The following is a 19,961-nucleotide window of genomic DNA, read 5'->3' on the forward strand; positions in this document are numbered from 1 at the left end:
ACGAATAGCAGCCCATTCTGGACACAAACCAATGCTGAAGGCTAGTTTCAGTACATCTTATGATGCAGAACAGAACCAGAACACTGCCCACCTCATCCCCAACTCTCTTTTATTTAGCTACTGATTGCTCTGCTGCTGCCAACTCCAAGAACATACCCTCAGACCTCTGCAAAGAAAAAGCCTCCCAGCTCAATTTTCCTTATGTCCCCCCAAACTCCTAAAAGACATTTTCAAAACAGTATCTACACATCAGTTTACTTGAAACAAATGCTTTGTACTAAGGGAGCTGAATATTTTACACTGATTTCATCTCAGTGTAAATCCCACTTTCCCTTTTTATAAACGACGAGTCAAGTACCATTTTGGCTCTAGAATTATAGGCAGAAAACGACATTAAGAAAATAGATGATATTTTAATTCAGTAATCAAATCCAAGGCTAATTCCTGAAAATTCCGGAAAGTTGAATTTAGCTAAGGTCACACAAATCTATGAAATACATGAACCAGGAGCCAAACCTAATTCAAAAAACTCATGTTCCCAAACATATCATAGTTTGGAAGTGTTATCAGGTCACAGAGTGCCAAACAAACAACCTTTGAGCAGTAAGAAAGACAGAATGATGTGACAACATTTACAGTTTCTGCAGCAATTATAAATGCTCAATAAATATTTACTCAATTAACATAGTGAGACCACTCAAAGATGCAGGCCAGGTGCCAGATTCTCAAGCCTACAGTGTTCAAGAAATAAACCATCCAGGTGTACAAGCTGTTTCCAACAGGCTGAACCTACAAGGTAATAAAAGGCAAGGAGGGTTTCTGGCAAGACTTAAGACAAATCAAGGATTATAAATCTATATAGTTTTATTAAAACAAAAACTGACAGTGTTGTATGAAGTTTACATTTAAACAAAGTTTTCACAGAAATCTAACACATGCCTAAAAGGATTTTACAATGAAGGTCTAGATGTAGGTCTGGATGATGTCAAGAACTGACGGATTTCATGAGTCAAGACAGCATTTTGGGTAATTAATTCTTGGGATAAAAAAAGAATTTTTGTTTTGTGTCTTAAAGTGAACCACTGCCCCAGTATGAAAGTGGAAGTTTAATCTTCTCCTGAGACCAGGGCTTTTGAAATAATCCAACTCTTGAAGTGATTCAAGGAACTTGTGCTGTCAGTGGCTGAACCCTGCCACCAATGGTTTCAGAGTTCAAAGTTCAAAACACAGAGAGGCTCCAAGAGTTTCTCCATCCTAAAAACATGGGCCCCCTCTTTACTCTCACACCTCCTATACCATCCCCTTCTCCTCCCCCCAAATACCTCAGCCAGGAGCTTGGATGGACAAGCTAATGTCTATAGCTTCATAATTAGGAGAGAAAGGGTCTTGTCAATTTTAAGAATTAGCACCTCTAAGACAGAATGATCTGCCTATATATATGCTCCAATAAAAGACTTTCCCTTCTCAACTAATTTCCATCCCCCTTCCCCCTGCCCCAAATGGCAACTTTGGTAACTTATCCACTGGCTTAGTCCTTTGTTGGGAAAAGAATTAATCTCCGGCAGGGAACACCTTGGCCTGTAAGTCTCAGGCATTCACAGCTTTTAAACAGTCTCTCAGAGTCCTCAATTAGATTGCCAATTACATTTTTTTAAAAGAAAATATTCTGGACACAAAACCAAATCATTAGTTGTTTCTTCTTTTCATTGTTTCACCATTTCCCCAACCAGGCCCCAAATTTTAATAAAAACAATCCTACTCATCTTCCTTCCTACCCCGTCCCTCCCACCCCCAAATAATACAGCAGTAATAGCCAAAAACTACACACATGCTACGCTGTAAAAATGCAGTTAACACTATTGGGAAGAAGGCTGTGGGTTGTGGAGATGCGCTTTGAAGATCTACAGTATCTTTTTGCTCTCACACATACCCATTCTGCAAGTTTTGTCCTTCATAGAAGGCCCTTCGCTTTTCTCAGCAAAGTGCAGAATGAATTGCCTTGAAACACTTACCCTCCTTCCCCTCCACATGGATGGGTGTGCAAACTATACAGCATGGAACGGCTTTAAAGCACTTGGGCTGCTGTAGGGCACAGAACTATACTGGCTCTTCAAAGGACATCTTCTCAAGCCACTTCTATGGTATCAAGACAAGTAGAACTCCTTCCCCTCCCCACTTGAAACCCACAGTCAGATGTGACAGGGGCTGGTACTCAGGAGAGTTAATTCTTGTCATCTTTTTTGTCATCATCCTCTGAGGGATAGGAATGCCACGTCAGCCTTTCCTCATAGAAGGATATGACAACCTGGGGGCACTTGACATTGGCTTCCTTGGCTGGGACCAGGTCAGCCTCATCAGAGTTTTTCCTGCAGAATAAAGCACAGAGAGACTTTGAGACCAGGTGTTAGTGGTCTCCCAACGTGGGTAAGAAGCATAAGCTAGGGAAGGGTGTTAATATGGCCAAAGCAGCATTTACTGACAGCTTTTGGTTAAGTGACATTCTTGTAGATATCCTGTTGAAAATCCCCTTTGAGTATCTTTGTCAAAAGGTAAGTGATCGCTGAAACCGGTTTGGCTCAGTGGATAGAGCGTCGGCCTGCGGACTGAAAGGTCCCAGGTTCGATTCCGGTCAAGGGCATGTACCTGGGTTGCGGGCACATCCCCGGTGGGGGATGTGCAGGAGGCGGCTGGTCGATGTTTCTCTCTCATCGATGTTTCTGACTATCTATCTCTCTCCCTTCCTCTCTGTAAAAAATCAATAAAATATATTTAAAAAAAAAAAAAAATTAAAAAAAAAAAAAAAAAAAGGTAAGTGATCTAACTCAATCTATCACAACTGAACCTCTGGGAAAGGCCAGAAAAAGCACGACTCTGAGGGAAGAAAGACTACCACATTCTTCCAAAAGCCATATGCCAGCTGCCGGGGACCCATGGAGAGATCTTGGCTTTGTAATAGGATTTCATACTATGCTGTATAACACTGAATACCAATCTCACATTGGCCAGAGCCAATACAGGTGAATACTTTCTTGCTAACTCATAATTATACCGTTTAACATTACCAAATGCCATGCTCACAGATATGCCAGAACTCCCAGGTGCTTTGAAATGGTTCTTCAACATGGAGAGGTAGAAAATGACTGGACTGTAATGTAATTCTCTATATCAGTGATGGCGAACTTTTTGAGCTCGGCGTGTCAGCATCTTGAAAAACCCTAACTTAACTCTGGTGCTGTGTCACATATAGAAATTTTTTGATATTTGCAACCATAGTAAAACAAAGATTTATATTTTTTGATATTTATTTTATATATTTAAATGCCATTTAACAAAGAAAAATCAACCAAAAAAATGAGTTTGTGTGTCACCTCTGACACGCGTGTCATAGGTTCGCCATCACTGCTCTATATTCTTCTGAATATTAAAATGTTCTCAAAATGTAAAAAATCACATCTATTCCAAGGGACAAAGGAGTACACTCTATCTTTAGGTCATTGGGAATGTCTCAGATGGAAGTTGTAGTATAGGGCAGGCAGTAGATATCTATATATAAAAGGCTAATATGTAATATGCTAAGTGTCCCTCTGACTGTTTGACCATTCGACCAGTCGCTATGACGCGCACTGACCACCAGGGGGTACACGCTCCGACCGGTAGGTTAACTTGTTGCTGGGGTCCAGCTGATAGGGACTGGGCTAGACGGGCCGGACATGCCCTGGAGCCCTCCTGCAGTCCCTCTCCAGCCCGGATCGTGCACTGATGGGGTCCCTCGGCCTGGCCTGTGCCCTCTTGCAATCCAGGACCCCTTGGGGGGATGTCGGAGAGGCGGTTTCAGTCCAATCCCCGTAGGCCAGCCTGAGGGACCCCGGGCATCTAGTATGATAGAATCTCTGATGAGGCACCACTCAAAAGTTCCAGAAACCCAGCAACAGGGTAAAGCAAAGCTCCACAGCTCCACAGTATCAGGGATGAAGCTGGTAAAGTATGTTTCTGAATACCGGATTCAAAAAAATGGGAGAGAAAGGAGTATAACAGTATCAGAATCTGAAGCAGGCTGCCCCTTGTTCAACAATGTCCTCAGAAGTAAGTTCAATCATTTCACTGCATAGGAATATTTGCTATTTTTGGAAATGGACAAATATCTCCACCCCCCAGGAAAATAACTTCAAAATGAACTTGGTTTTATAATCAAAATCAATCTTTAACATAAAGGGTTATATTCAGCTATAATCTTTACACACAGCAGTGAGTCAACCAAAGGAGTGTAATCTTAAGGAACATGAAGATACTACTCTAACTCAGGTGAAATGTAGATAGAGAAAGTGTACTCTAGCTGGACTGAGTAACTCCTGGAATCAGTTCTTTCCCTCCAAATGCAGCACCTTAAAAACAAAAACCCCCACCCCCACACATAAAAACCAAAAAAATCCCTTTTCTTTTATGGGCTAGCAATAAATCAGCTAAAAGAAGGTCAGATTCAGTAAACACCCAAGGAATGCATAGGAAGAAAACAGGTTTAGCTAGCTGTGACACAGGCTTCCTATGGTGTTAAACTTAGACCTCTCTGGCTACCTTCTAGAGAAGAGTTAGTACAAATATGAGTTTCAGAGAAGGTTCTAGACTGGCCAAAGGACAAAGCACCTATAATGTTGTCTTCATAGGCAAAGGCTTAGAATTATTCACTCCTAATATATATTTTAAAAACAATGACTGAGATCCACTTGAGGGGAAAAAAGCACAAGCATTTTCAATTTTTTTAAAAAAGGGAGGCCTTCCTTTTGGACAGAGTAGGGAAATTATCCAAAATGTGGGGTTACAACTGTTTCCATTAAGCTGTTTCATAGAGTATTGCTATCATTGGCGTTTATACTTAATGGAGAAAAATGTAGACATGCTCTATGCTCAGTATATGACCCCTGCTGGCTGATCTTGGAACTGTAGAATCTGTACGAATTGGAAAGAATCTAACAATTAAGGACAAAGAAAAGCTACAGAAATTCTTTCCTAAGTCAGAGAAGTTAACAGAATTTCTGAGCCTGGGGCCAGCCTAATCTTTATTAAGGAGGTGGTAGGAGGGGAGGATGGTTCAATCACATTTCTTATTTTTTCCTTTCACTTAGGAAAGTGAAATGTGATTCCTCCCCATACCCTCTCCACTCTAGATTTTCTCCCACCTCCTAAAAAAAATGGCCAAAAATCTGAAAATCCTAAGGGCCCCTACCTGTAAATCATGAGTCCAGGTTGACAGTCAGGCCGAGGGTCACTACCGAAGGACTATGCCATCTTAAAGATTTCACACCTGGGTGACTGGAATTTCGAAGGTCCAGCTCTTTTCTCTGGCATGGAACAAATGGGAGAAAAACACACACACACAGAGCCAGTGGCAGACTCACCATTTCATCAGGAACATGAGCTCTCCACTGGAGTCTGTAGCTCCAATAATCCGTTCAGGCTCCAAACCCCGGGCAAAGCCTCGAGGCTTTTCTGGCTGCAAAAACCAGAGCGATTGAAAAATTTTAAGTATGTGGGGCTGCTATCCAGACTGGAGTTACTCCTGTTTCTCTATTCATGTACACAAACTCTTTTGTCAATATTTCACCAATACCATGGTTCCAATCCTTTTAGAATTGTTCTGAATGATTATCCCACCAAGCTCTGAAATGCTTGAGGTTTCTCCACGTGTAAAAAGGGACATAGAACTCAAAGCAAAAAAAATGTTAACAAAGGCTTCATCACCCTCAAAAAACAACTTATTTGCCCAACCAGCGTGGCTCAGTGGTTGAGTGTTGACCTATGAATCAGGAGGTGACAGTTCAACTCCCGGTCAGGGCACATGCCTGGGTTGTGGGCTCGATCCCAGGTGTGGGGCGTGCAGGAGGCAGCCAATCAATGATTCTCTCTCATTATTGATGTTTCTCTCTCTCTCTCTCCTCCCTCTCTGAAACCAGTAATACAGACACACACACACACACATACTATAGGCCGCCCAATGCACGAAATTCATGCAAGAGTAGGCCTTCCTTCCCCCAGCTGCCAGCTTCCGTCCGGCACCCAGGACCCAGGCTTCCCTCACAGAGGAAGGCCCTGCCCACCTGCCACAGCTCACTGGTCGGTGGCCTGAGCCTCCCTCTGCGAGGCAATCATAGCGTGATGATTGTCCTGGTGCCAGTGGGTGTCATAGTGTGGTCGTCCAGAAGGTCATTCGGTCTAATTAGCATATTATCCTTTTATTATTTTATATATACGTATATATAAAATAGACAACTTACTTTAAGGTACTGAGAATGGATTAAAAGAGCTACCTTGAACCTGTAATGATTAAAACATTGACCGAGCCCTGGCTGGTGTGGCCCAGTTGGTTGGCCACTGTTCCACGTATTAGAAGGTTGCTGGTTTGATTCCTGGTCAAGGGCATATGCCCAGGTTGTGGGCTCAATCTCCGGTAGGGGGAGTGCAGGAGGCAGCTGATCAATGTTGTGCTCTCACATCAATGTTTCTAGCTCTTTCTTCTCCTTCTCCCTTCCTCTCTCTAAAAATCAATAAACTATTTTTTTTAAAAACAAAATAACCTGGCTGGTGTCGCTCAGTGGTTGAGCGTCGACCTATGAACCAGGAGGTCAAGGTTCGATTCCTGGTCAGGGCACATGCCTGGATTGCAGGCTCAATTCCCAGTGTGGGGCATACAGGAGGCAGTCAATCAATGATTCTCATTGTTGATGTTTCCATCTCTCCCTTTCTCCCTGAAGTCAATAAAAATATATTAAAAAACAAAAAAACAAAAAGACAAAACACTGAATGCTACCGACTTACAGGAATGAATTGTTCCTGAACCTTCACATAAAATAAAAGTAGATTATGTGGCTGGCTTTATGAGAGTAATGAGCCCCCAAATACTCTAAGCATTAGCCTAAGAGTCCAAAAGGACTGAGAGATGGCTGTTCATATTTAAGCAGCAGCAGAACAAAAGTACTGAAATTAGCTGGCTTTCAGCTTCGTTGACAGCAGTAAGAATGCTGGCTAGTAACAATGCTCATTCCTACCCTTACCTCTTCTTTCTTCTTCTTTGGTTTGCTCTCCTCTCCCTTATCTTCAGAATCAGAGTCAGCTTTGCGTTTGCCTCCTTCTGATTTATCTGTCTCATGTGCGGTTTTCTGCGACTGTAAAAACTCAGCAATGAGGTCGGGGCAATCCAAGTTCTCTTCTGGCTCCCACGTGTTGTCCTCACTGAAATCAGAGCACACAGTGAGTCACTTTCCACTTCAAGTTAGCATGCTCACAGAAAGGAGAAAGCAGCACAGGAGGACAGGAGCCATGTGTCCTTGGCAAAGAGGAGTTAACAGTGAGTAACTAGAGTTTGCCCAAGATCGAGAACTGAGCAAAGTTAAAATTACTTGGGGTCAAGGATGGGGGGAGGGGGGGGGTGCTTTTTAGTGCAAATTGAAAATTTAGAAACGCCTCTCTCAAAAAAAATGTACTTTCTCTTGCAAATGTGTATAAGTCTAAAGCCACACACAAAATCGTTCAGAAATCACTGTCTTGTATTATAGCACTTTATACATATAGACCATTTTCCTAGTTAGATTATGAGCCATGAAGGCCAGGCCTGAGTCACACTGCACCCGTTGAAACACCCTAGCCCTTGCTTGACATTACTAGACTCCTGAGAAATAGTTGGTGATGAAATGAATGGATTCACCCAGGTCAGTGAAACGTACTCTGAGAACCCCTTCCACTTGAGGAGGTACTCCACTTTGCCCTTTACCACTCGACGGTCGAGAACTTTTTCCACCACATATTCCTCTTCCTCCTCTTCTAGCACCTCCTCCACTTTCTTCTTGTTTTGTTTTTTCCCCATAGTGCCCGCCAGTTTTCTGGTATAAAGGGTGACGCTGCTAAAATAAAGAAAATAAAAAGGATGTAAGGGCACACTCTTGTTGGTTATGTGAATATATGGATGCTAAGAAAACCAGGGACGTCATAGATGACTTTAGTAGTGTGTGTTGCTTACTTAAGTGCTATGACTATTCACCTTCAATACACAATGAAATTTGCTGATATACTCAGCTAGAAAGTTAGTTCATAAAATAGCTCCAACTAATCTCACAGCAAAACTTATTCTTGTATAGCTACATAAAATTTTTATACATATTCTAAGTTAAAAAGTTCCCAATACCGCTTTTACTATAAAGCATACCTAAAATATATTATCCTGAAAGAAAATCAATCCTAAAAAATAATGTATATACATCAAACATATACATATAACCCCCTGATCCGTACTTTTTCTATTCTGTTTTCCATTTCATTATAGTACCGGGCTTGATTTTTTACTGTGGGAAATAGTTTGTCCTATTTATTAAATGTCTAGTTTAATTTTCCCTTTTGTATATGTATATAACCCATTCCTCCGCACTGTTAAAACACCCTCTCTTTTAAGTCCCCTCAAGATTCTTTATGCAGTCTTTTCTGAATGCCGCCATTAATTTATATGTCACAAGTTTCTTGTTAACTTCTCATTGTGTTTAGTTTATTTCTAAGGCTGAAAATTTTTGGAAAATGGGGGGGAGCTTAGTTATCACAGATAATAGAACCTGATTTTATTCCTAAAATACACCAACCTTTCTAAGGGGTTTTCCAGTGCTAAAATTCTAGTCCCCTATAAATCTATTTTCTTTTGCCCTTCATATAATTCTTTGACTCCTGGTAGGCTTAAAGCCTTATGGTTTACCAATTTGTGTCAGTAGGTGGCACCAAAAGATACCAACACAACAAAACTGATCTACCAAACTGGCCAAAATCTACAAATTGATGGATCAGTTGCCCAGAATGAGATACAATCAATCAAGAGTATGGCAGATGATCCAAACAATAAAGAAGTTACTACCATGTTTGAATTTAAGACAATGCCAATTTGGTTTGGTTAAACTGGTTGTAGAAATTTCAAAATACTTTAGAACTGGCCTGTACAGATAGAATGTATTTTAGAAATAGTCCATCTATAGACTATATGAAATATAGCAAACTTTTCATAAAAGTCAGGATCATCATTATGGATCTTTAAAAAAAATAAATATATTTTTATTGATTTTAGAAAAGGGAGAGGGGGAGAGAGAGAGAAAATCATTGACTGGCGGCCTCCCACACATCCCCTACTGGGGATGGAGCCAGCAACCCAGGCATGTGCTTTAGACTGGTATCGAACCTGGGACCCTTCAGTCTGCAGGCTGATGCTCTAACCACTGAGCCAAACCAGCTAGGGCCATCATTATGAATCTTATCTACAGATGCTTACCTAGGTTTACACTCAGATATTCCCATGTCGGCATCTGTGAACAATGCTGACAATGAAAAATCAAACATTTGTTTGTGGCTACTAGAAAATTCTAGACATTGCTGGATACTGGAGATTCAACAGAGTAAGAAATGGTCCCTGTCTTCCTGAAGCTTAAGGTCGAGTAAGAAAAACATGTAGACACTTCTCCCCACTAGGTATTTTGAACTTTTGCAGAGCACGCAAAACAATGTTTTCTGAGATGCTTTTAGTGTGTGTGGCCTAAGGCAACACCCAAGGTACCTTCCCCCTTCCGAACACAAATCTAAGAGTATCTTTTCAACACTCTTTCTCTCTATTTACATACTGAAGACTGACTTTTCTTGACTCCCAAAACCTCTATCCCTGAGAGCAGCGGTTCTCAACCTGTGGGTCGCGACCCCTTTGGGGGTTGAACGACCCTTTCACAGGGGTCGCCTAAGACCATCGGAAAACACATATATAATTACATATTGTTTTTGTGATTAATCACTATGCTTTAATTATGTTCCATTTGTAACAATGAAAATACATCCTGCATATCAGATATTTACATTACGATTCATCACAGTAGCAAAATTACAGTTATGAAGTAGCAATGAAAATAATTTTATGGTTGGGGGTCACCACAACATGAGGAACTGTATTAAAGGGTCGCGGCATTAGGAAGCTTGAGAACCACTGCGTTAGAGAAAGTGACAGGAGTCTTCCACAGACTAATCACTGGACTTCATGTAACCTTTGGCTAACTCCTGGATAGCTTCATTGTGCCCGATTCAGAAGCTGTGCTTCTGAAGGGAGATCTTAATTCACGTTTCCAAATTCTGATTGCCATATGACAAATGTTATTTTATGTGTAAAGAAAAATCCATTTTCCTTTTGGATAAATGCAGCAATGTTTTTTCCCAAGAACAAGTGCTACTCTTTGCTTGCTTATTTTTACTGTTGATTGAAGGGGTAGCAAAATTCATGGTCAGTCTTTGGTTAAAAAGAGCAGAGAAAAATAAACTGACAATCACTTTTAGATAACAAAGGGCTAGATAACTCCCTACATTAAACTGGACTTGAAAACTGGAAGACATTCCCTTTTTCAATAGATGGAAGGGAAACAATGGGTTATAGATGATCCAAAAAACGTAAGTGTCCGCTAATAACCCTTCTAAGTAATTAAATTTAAGAAAGGAAGGTATTCTATTACTATGGCATCAAAATTCAGAGCTATTTAAGGCTCAATGTTATCTACATTAAATACCTATAATTGCCTTACAAAAATAAACAGCATTTCACTTATGGTAATGCAAGGAAACTAGACTTAGGGTGGGGAGCACACAATTAAATATACAGATGTCAATTTATAATCTATCATCTGAAAATTATAATGTTATTAACCAATGTTACCCCAATAAACTTACTTTGAAAAATAATAAAATGAGATCTATCCTTAAAAAAGAAAAAGAAATGGCATTGAATACTGCCCATCTGATCCTGCTACTATGAACCACAAGGGTCAGGTCAGCTTCAGGCTAATCTCTAGCTACTATAAGCCTCTCTTCCCTTTATCATTAGCATGGCCCCAGGGAGTACGAGTCACAGAATAGAATAAGAATAAAATCCTTAAGGTTAGGTAAAGAAAATTTCCTAAATGGGGAAATCTAAAGTAAGACCACTTGATTTACATCTTTACTCAAATCACTGTCCTAAGAACGATTAAAATAAGTAGAGAATGCAGAAAACAGATTCCCACTTTTCTCTTGAGCTTTCTTAATGGGCTCTTCCCAGCATCTACCTCCAGAGATTGGATTCTTTACACGGAAGATTCTCAGCCAGGCTTCCCAGCGTGTTTCCCCCTTATTCATAGGTAGTTCTCTAGGTTTCTGAATAAACTGTTTCCAAACTCAGTAGAATGCAACCCACTCCTCCTATAGAATCTAGTACCTTCAGAAGAGCCAAGAGTCTACTTAAATATGATGGGCAACTATTCTCTTATAGCTTCCAAATGGACTATTTCAAAGGGAGCCTCCTCTCCCTGAAGATGGCCGTCTCTAACTAAACACCAGCAGAGATAGTATGAAGGAGCATTCTCAATTAGAATTGCTTGCAAGAAAATTTCGAAGGAACTCAGATCAGTGTTGCAGCATATTGGGGGGAGGGAAGCCTTTAACCAACAATACTTGCCACTCCCCTAAACATCTTGGCAACCAAATTATATCAAAAGTGCCGTAATCAGCCGAGCTAGCGTGGCTCAGTGGTTGAACATCGACCTATGAACCAGGAGGTCACGGTTCAATTCCTGGTCAGGGCACATGGCCGAGTTGTGGGCTTGATCCCCAGTGTGAAGTCAGACACATGGAGGCTAAATAGCATGTTATTAAACAATGAATGGGTTACCAATGAGATCAAGAAAGAAATTGAAACTTCCTGGAAACAAACAAAAATGGACGCACAACAACCCCGAACCTCTGGGACACAGCAAAAGCATTCCTGGGAGGGAAGTTCATAACATTACAGGTGTACCTCAAAAAAAAAATAATAATAATAATAATAATAAACTATTTAACCCTACAATGTAAAGAATTAGAAAGAGAACAAGAAGAAAAGCCCTTGCCCTAACCGGTTTGGCTCAGCGGATAGAGCGTCGCCTGCGGACTGAAGGGTCCCGGGTTCGATTCCGGTCAAGGGCATGTACCTGGGTTGCGGGCACATCCCCAGTAGGGGGCGTGCAAGAGGCAGCTGAATCGATGTTTCTCTCTCATCAATGTTTCTAACTCTGTATCCCTCTCCTTCTCCCTTCCACTCTGTAAAAAATCAATAAAATATATATATATATATTTTTTTTTAAAAAAAGAAAAGCCCAGAGTAAGTAGAAAGGAGGACATAATAAAGATCAGAGCAGAAATAAATGACATAGAAACGAAAAAAAAAAAAAAAAAAAAGTCAATGAAACCAAGAGCTGGTTCTTTGAAAAGATAAACAAGATTGATGAATCTTTAGCCAGACTCATCAAGAAACAGAGGGAGGGGACCCAAATAAGTAAAACCAGAAACGAAAGTGGTAACAACTGGTTGAGGTGCATGCAGGAGGCAATCGATGTGTTTCTCTCACATTGATATTTCTCTCTCTGTTTCCCTCTGTCTCTAAAAATCAATAAAAAAGTATCCTTGGGTGAGGATTTAAAAAAAAAAAAAATGAGCAAAGGACCTAAATAGATACTTCTCCAAAGGGAACATACAGATGACTAAGAGACATATGAAAAAAATGCTCAAAGTCACTGATCATCAGAGAGATGCAAATTAAAACGATAATGAAGTATCACCTCACACCTGCCAGAATAGCTACCATCAACAAATCAACAAATGACAAGTGCTGGTGAGGACATGGAGAAAAGGGAGCCCTAGTACACTGCTGGTAGGAATGCAGACTGGTGCAGCCATTATGGAAAACAGTATGGAGTTTCCTCAAAAAATTAAGTATGGAACTGCTCTTTGATCCAGTGATCCCAATTCTAGGAATATATCCTAAGAAACCTGAAACACCAATCAGAAAGAAATGTATGCACCCCTATGTTCATAGCAGCACAAGTTACAATAGCTAAGATCTGAAAACAGCACAAGTGCCCATCAGTACATAAGTGGATAAAAAAGCTGTGGTACATTTACACCATGGAATACTATGCAGCAGTTAAAAAAAAAAAAAAAGGATCTCTTACCCTTTGAGACAGCATGGAAGGACCCTGAGATTATTTGGCTAAACGAAATAAGCCAGAGAAAGACAAGTATCACATGACCTCACTCATATGTGGAATCTAGTGAACATAATAAACTGTTGAACAAAATAGGTCCAGAGACAAAGAAGCCTGGAACAGAATTTTGAATCTCAGAGGGAAGGTGGGGTGGGTAGGAAGAGATCCACCAAAGGACTTTATACATATACAAGTTATGAACTTGGATCTCACAGACACAGATAATAGGGTGGGCCCGGGACAGGGGATGGGGGTGGGCTATAAGGAGTCAATGGGAGAAAAAAAGGGACAAATGTAATACTTTCAACAATAAAGAAAGACCTTTAAAATAATTAATAAAACAAATAGTAATTGTATTTAACTTTAAAAAATTAAAAAGATCATCTAAAACAAAATTAGTAAAAAATACCTTTAGATTAAGTAACATTAAAAGAGAACCGACTGACAAAACAACTCAGCAAAAATCAGAAAAATACACCAAGTTTAGGGAATAGTTGGCTCAAAGTCCTAAGGTATGTAGAGCTTGCTTTATGCGGAATACAAACGTGGCCAGATAAGAAAGAGCTAGACTGAGGGGAGTGGTAGGCAGTGACCAGGTGATCATTATTGTGCGCACCACTACCCACTTCATCCTTTCTTTCAGCTAGTCTCTTTTTCCATTCTTTGTTTTCCTTCCCCCTCTAGCTTAGGTTTAAGACCTAGTCAATTAATAGCTATAAAAGTTTATATCTACAGCTCTACTAGCTTTTAATACTATCTATTTAAAAAACCAAATCAAATCAATCAGCATTTACTAAGAACCTGGGTGGAATATAGGGTGACCAAGTAAATTCCACATCACAGGAACCCTCTCAGAACCAGGCAAATGGAGCTGTTTGGTCAGGCTAGCAGAATATAAGGACACCCAAGAAGTACAGGCTTTTGCGAATCCCTTAAGGCTAAGTGACAATAACATAATAACAACTAAACACGTATTGAATACTTAACACTTAATGCATATAAAGGCACTTAATTCAATCCTCAGAACAACTCTTTTAAGCCTGTTTGACAAATGAGGAAACTAAGGCTTACTGAAGCAAAGAAAATTTCCCAAAGTCCCCAATAGTAAGACACACAAGGCCAGGACCTAAAGATCCTATATAATAAAAGGGTAATATGCAAATCGACCAATAGGCGGAACAACCAGTCGCTATGATGTGCGCTGACCACCTGGGGGCAGATGCTCAACATAGGAGCTTCCCCCTGGTGGTCTGGGCACTCCCCCTCAGTCACTGCTCATGGCTATGAGGGCTCCCAGGGCTCCCTGACTGTGAGAGGGAGCAGGCTGGGCTGAGGGACACAATGTGCCGCCCACCCTCCCAATGCACCGGGCCTCTAGTAAAATATAAAAAGGTAAGCCCAGATTGTGTGGCTCAGTGGTTTAGCATCAGCCTATGAACCAGGAGGATGCGGTTCGATTCCTGGTGTACAAGGCCTCTTCCTCCTTAAAGTCCAAACTCCACAGTATTTAACATCTAACTCCTTTGGTTCCTACCATTCTATACTACTGTTTCCCTCATAAAACCTACACTGCTGTCAAAACAGAAAACCAGCCGAAACCAGTTTGGCTCAGTGGATAGAGCGTTGGCCTGCGGACTGAGGGGTCCCGGGTTCGATTCCGGTCAAGGGCATGTACCTGGGTTGCGGGCACATCCCCAGTGGGGGATGTGCAGGAGGCAGCTGATCGATGTTTCTCTCTCATCGATGTTTCTAACTCTCTGTCTCTCTCCCTTCCTCTCTGTAAAAAATCAATATATTAAAAAAACAAACAAACAAAAAAAACCCCAGAAAACCAGTCTAGCTGGCATGGCTCAGTGGTTGAATGTCTCAGTGGTTGAATGTCGACCTATGAACCTGGAGGTCACCGTTTGATTCCTAGTCAGGGCACATGCCCGGTTTGTGGGCTTGATCCTCAGGGCATGCAAGAGGCAGCTAATTAATGATTCTCTCTCAACATTGATGTTTCTCTCTCCCTTCCTCTCTGAAATCAATAAAAATATATGTAAAAACAATACAAAACAGAAAACCATAACCCGAACATATCCTGCATGTTTCTCCATGCATGGCCTTGCTTACTATTAAGAAGCTAAATATTATACGCTAAACCAAATAAAGTATTATTTCCCTACCCAACCAAGCTGAATATTATTTCTCTTTTCCTTGCATTTCCCAAAGCATTCTGTTTCTATTTCCACTTAAGACACTCAAAGGTGTTGAACCCTACATGGGCAATAAAGATGAATGTCTCCGACTCAGATAATCAGGGAACAGAAGTCCAAAGCTGTCAGCTTTTTAGGGAATGATCAGCAAGATACACCTAACCTACTAGCCCTAAATGGAAAACAAGGAAGAAGTACCTTTGCTGAGCATTAGCAACTATATACGCAGCAAAAGGCAGGTGAAGGCAGGTGCAGTATATTCAGTTTGTAGTCCTCCTGATTCATGTTTCCAAACTGCTTTTAGGCTGTTAGCTGTGGCTGTTTGTAAGGCAAATGCTTTCCAGACAGAAAACTTTACTGAGCAGAAAACAAGAACTTGTGCCACATATCCAGTGAACAAGAATTTTATTTAATTTATTTTTTAAATATATTTTATTACAGAGAGGAAGGGAGAGGAATAGAGAGTTAGAAACATCGATGAGAGAGAAACATCCATCAGCTGCCTCCTGCAAACCCCCTACTGGGGATGTGCCTGCAACCAAGGTACATGTCCTTGACCAGAATTGAACCCGGGACCCTTCAGTCCCCAGGCCGATGCTCTATCCAGTGAGCCAAACCAGCCAGGGCAACGATTTTATTTTCTAAAGGAATCTCTGCCTTCTAATTCCAGGATCTAGGACTAAAATACTGATGTGTGAATAAAACTAGAATATTATCTGAGATGTAATCAGAAACTTGGCTAACCCCTTTATAGTATGTAGATGTGAATGAAACTATAGATTTGGGTTGAGAGGCCACAGGGATCTGCAAATATCAGAACAGCTATATATGAAGCAAATATTTTTGTTTAAGATGAAACAAAAGTTATTAGAAAGCTACACCAGAATTATGACTAAGTTGGAATTAAAAGCAGAGACCAAAGCATTCACAGTTAACACAATAAAACCAGGTTACTGACACTAACCACTCAAATACCATAGTTCTATTAGGCCTTCAATGTGTTGGTTATTATTAAAGGGAATGGCTATTATTATTATTATGAAGTGAAAAAACCTATCAAGTCTAACGCAAAATCTGTTATACCACCAGAGATAGAATACAAAAAAGGGAGATTTTGAAATATAAATGACTAGGAAATGACAAAAATGCATCAATTCCCGTTTTAAATGGTGTGAACTCAGAAAGAAACATTTCCCTACTCACTAAAATGGGTACTGGAAGATATAATGGTTGCTTCTTTTCTTTCCATGTATGGTTAGAAATTTTTTAGTATCCTGTAGTCAAAAATACAGAAGACTAGGGCATCCTTGCTTGGTCTTCTTTAATCAAGAAACTAGAAGCACCTGGCTACACACTATTTACATTTTTAATGATAAAGGAAACAATTTAGGCTACAGCATCCAATGGGAAAAGAACAGAACCACAGGGAACGTTAGAAATGACGGAAGATCCTTAACACTCCTGATGTTTTATTAAGGGGCAACTGATTCCAACAAGGTGTCCTTCAATCATACCACTTCCTATGCAAATGTCCAAAAGCACTACTGTCCCAGTTGTACTCACGCATCTATTCCACAGCCAGGGGCCTTCCAGGACTATTTCAAGCTGCTGCCACGATTCTTACCGTGACCGAGGAGGCTCTCTCCTCTGGGCCGGAGCTTCTAGTGTAACTGATCTTTGAATCAGCATCAGCTCAACGGAGTTAAACCAATATATGCCCGAATATTATACAAATTCATGAAAAAACCTTCATTTGAAGCTTAGAAAAGGAGGCAAAGTACTGCTCACTCTGTAGTCAAATTTCCCAACAAGTCTGGCTAAAAAAAAAACCAACAACAACACAAAGAGCCCAAGGGGCTGGGGGTGGGACGATCTAAGGAACTTCCCCCTCTTTGTCTCCCAATTTCCCACATCCCTCAAACTGTAACGTAGTAACCCCTTAAATGTTAGCTCATCTACACATTCCTACCATTTCACTGCCCTGTGTGACCGACCAGTACCAATCCCAGATAAAAACGTTAAGAGACGAATTCTGAACCAAAGTTGAAAGAGCTGCACTCGAACTTTCCACTTCCCAAGGAACCACGGAGTGAAGGCAGCAGAAGGCCTGGAAGAGGGAAGAATGCGTGCGCCGACCACCCTTCCTTCACACATCATTTCTACAGCCTCCCCGCGCGACCCACCCGGAAGGAAGGGCAGCCAGGTCCCCCCCTTTATCTTCAACACCTTACGGACACACCCTCGAACCTCCCCTCTGCCTGCGCTCACAGTTCTTTCCGCCTCGAGAGCCAAGGCAGGCAAATAACTGCTCCTCCCTCCGCCCCCCTCCTCCTCGCCCCTTCCCCATGTATCGCATGCACCAGTTTGCTCACCCATTCCTCCGCACCTTGGGCTGCGCGGCACCCCTTACAACTTACTCCAAGTTACTTTGCAAGCGGAATGCCTCTGGGAGCCCCGACCAGACCCCAAGTTCTCAGGTTTCACTTCTAAGCCTCGGTTCTGGCCGCTGTGAACCCTCCAAACGCACTAATGTCCAAGCGTTAAGGCTGCCCGGCCCGTCCCGTTCCCCGATCTCCACCACGTCCCTCCTCTCCGGTGCAATCCTGCAGCCGCCCACCCAGTCCAGGTAACACTGCCTGGGTCTACCCAGGGCGCGAAGAGCGAGCGACCCGCGAGAGCTAGGCCCACGCCGAACCTCTCCAACGTCCGCCTCGGAATGCTCCGCCCCGCCCCCTTCATCCCTGCGGCGCTCGCCGTCCGACTCCCAGCGCGCGGCGGAAAAGCCCGGCGCGGGAAGGGCGCGCGGCCGGTGCCCCAGCTCGGCGGTGAGCCGGGGCTCCTCACCCAGGATTCCCGCCGCCGCCGCGCACCTCCCCCGCCATCCCCCGCCGCCTCCCCGCCTCTAGCGGACTCCTTACCTCAGAGCAGCGCCCAAGAGCAGGAGAGGAATCGGTGCTGCGCTACTGGCGCGTCCCGCCGGCGTGGGGCCCGGAGGAGTGGCGCCCAGAAAAGCAACAGGCCGGGTGGCCGCGGCCGAGCCCCTCACTGAAGCGGCGTACCGCAGGCCCGAGCCAACGGCCCTCTCCTTAGCCGAACAAAAGAGCTTCTCACTCTGCGCTGCCCGCCGCCCGCACTGCGCAGGCGCGACGACCTGCCGCACTGCTCTATGGGACACAGAGTCTCTCCGAGACTACAAGACCCAAGGTGCTGTGCGCGTCTTACGCCGCCACGCACTGTTTAGGAGGGTTTCAGGGAGTTTTCGTTTTTAAACTGCCTGGTGTTGGAGGAGTGTAGTTTAGAACCTTGTTACCTAGAAAATTAGAACATGTGCTTTTGTAAGCACGTCCCTTGATGCTTGGTCTGAAAGATGAGCCACTTCTGGAGAGTAATTCACATTCTCAACATTTTTGAATCTTAACAGGTTTCTCACCAGAACTTTACAAAATCTCCAAAAATCTCTGAAATCCTTAATTCCCTCCTCCTCAAATTTCTGTAAGGCTCCTACTTCTCAGCCTTTAGATTACTTTCCTTTGGAGGTCTTCCCTGACTCATTAGACCAAGCATGTCAAACTCAAAGGCTAACACGGGCCAAATAAACAAGGTTTAAGTTTATGTGGCCGCTAAAAAACAAAAGCTTCAATTTTCATAGAAACGTAGGTGTATTTCGATAGAGACATGCTGAATACAAAGGACTGAAGTAAATGAGTCATCATTAACATAAAATAATAGAACATTTCAATAAAAATTAATATTTTTTCTTAAACATTAACTTACCAGACACTGAAGAACTGCACAAATTAATAAGTGTAACGCAAATAAACCTACTCTTTTTGTTCTCTGAAAGCGAAATGTCTCCTGTTGCACACACCAAACAAGTCAGGCCAAGACTAATGACGTGGCAATCGGCTGCTAAAATACTAGTATTCACTGCTAGTATTAGTGGAGAGAAATAGTGCGCCTGCAAGTAAGGCCCATCAGGGAAATAAATGCAACACGATTATAGTAATCAGTCAGCGAACATTGTAGTTCATTATTAATAATTATGTATAACAGGATATTGTAAAAATTAAGTTACAAAATTTTTATTAAAACGGTTTTTACATACCATTATGTTGGCTGGACCGCAAAAATATTCGTTATTGGGCCGCCTACGGCCCTCAGGCTGCAAATTTGACGTGCTTGCTTTAGACTATGTTAGGTCCCTCTGGTAGGTGTCATCATGGCATCTTGAATTTACCCTTTTTATTAGCTGTGCCAAAGGATAGCATTAGCAAAGAATCCCCTTATCTTCGTGAGCACGCCACCAGTCACCCCAAAGAAACAGAAATAGGCAGAAACCGTGCTTGTGTCTAAGGTTCAGAAATAGCCAAAGAAAAACCAATGACTCATAAGTAGTAATTAGTAAACATTTACTGTGCACACAGATTGAAAGACAGTTTGTAAACTGGGAGCACTCAAACCAAAACATGGAATGAGGCTTAGAGGTGTATTGTTGTAAAGCATTACATTAGTGGGAAAGCAATGACTTTATTCTTCACAGTTATTAGTTACAATACTAGAATTTTCTTAAATGATAGGGAATTGGTCAGTGCTTACCTCATATCAATCTTGGGAAGCAGTTCAAATTTTGCTTATGATTTCCAGAGGCATAAACAAGAGACTCAAGTTAGTCTTACAAAGTAAGCTAAGTCCGGCCAGCATAGCTCAGTGGGTG

The 19,961-nt window shown here is 42.0% G+C and overlaps 1 protein-coding gene across 1 annotated transcript; it reads right to left on the minus strand.

Annotated features, from left to right (window-relative positions):
• Nucleotides 1–393: 393 nt before the first annotated feature.
• CBX1 (chromobox 1) lies at nucleotides 394–18,387 on the minus strand. Its single transcript, XM_036339228.1, has 5 exons — nucleotides 18,166–18,387; nucleotides 7,716–7,892; nucleotides 7,047–7,224; nucleotides 5,394–5,488; nucleotides 394–2,366 (listed from the first exon to the last, which is right to left on the minus strand). Exons 2-5 carry the CDS (start codon nucleotides 7,853–7,855, stop codon nucleotides 2,222–2,224), a joined length of 558 nt encoding a protein of 185 aa, XP_036195121.1. The 5' UTR covers nucleotides 7,856–7,892; nucleotides 18,166–18,387; the 3' UTR covers nucleotides 394–2,221.
• Between the last annotated feature and the right edge of the window lie 1,574 nt (nucleotides 18,388–19,961).

Source organism: Myotis myotis, unplaced genomic scaffold (genome assembly GCF_014108235.1).
Source record: "Myotis myotis isolate mMyoMyo1 unplaced genomic scaffold, mMyoMyo1.p scaffold_m19_p_17, whole genome shotgun sequence".
Classification (NCBI taxonomy): Eukaryota; Metazoa; Chordata; class Mammalia; order Chiroptera; family Vespertilionidae; genus Myotis; species Myotis myotis.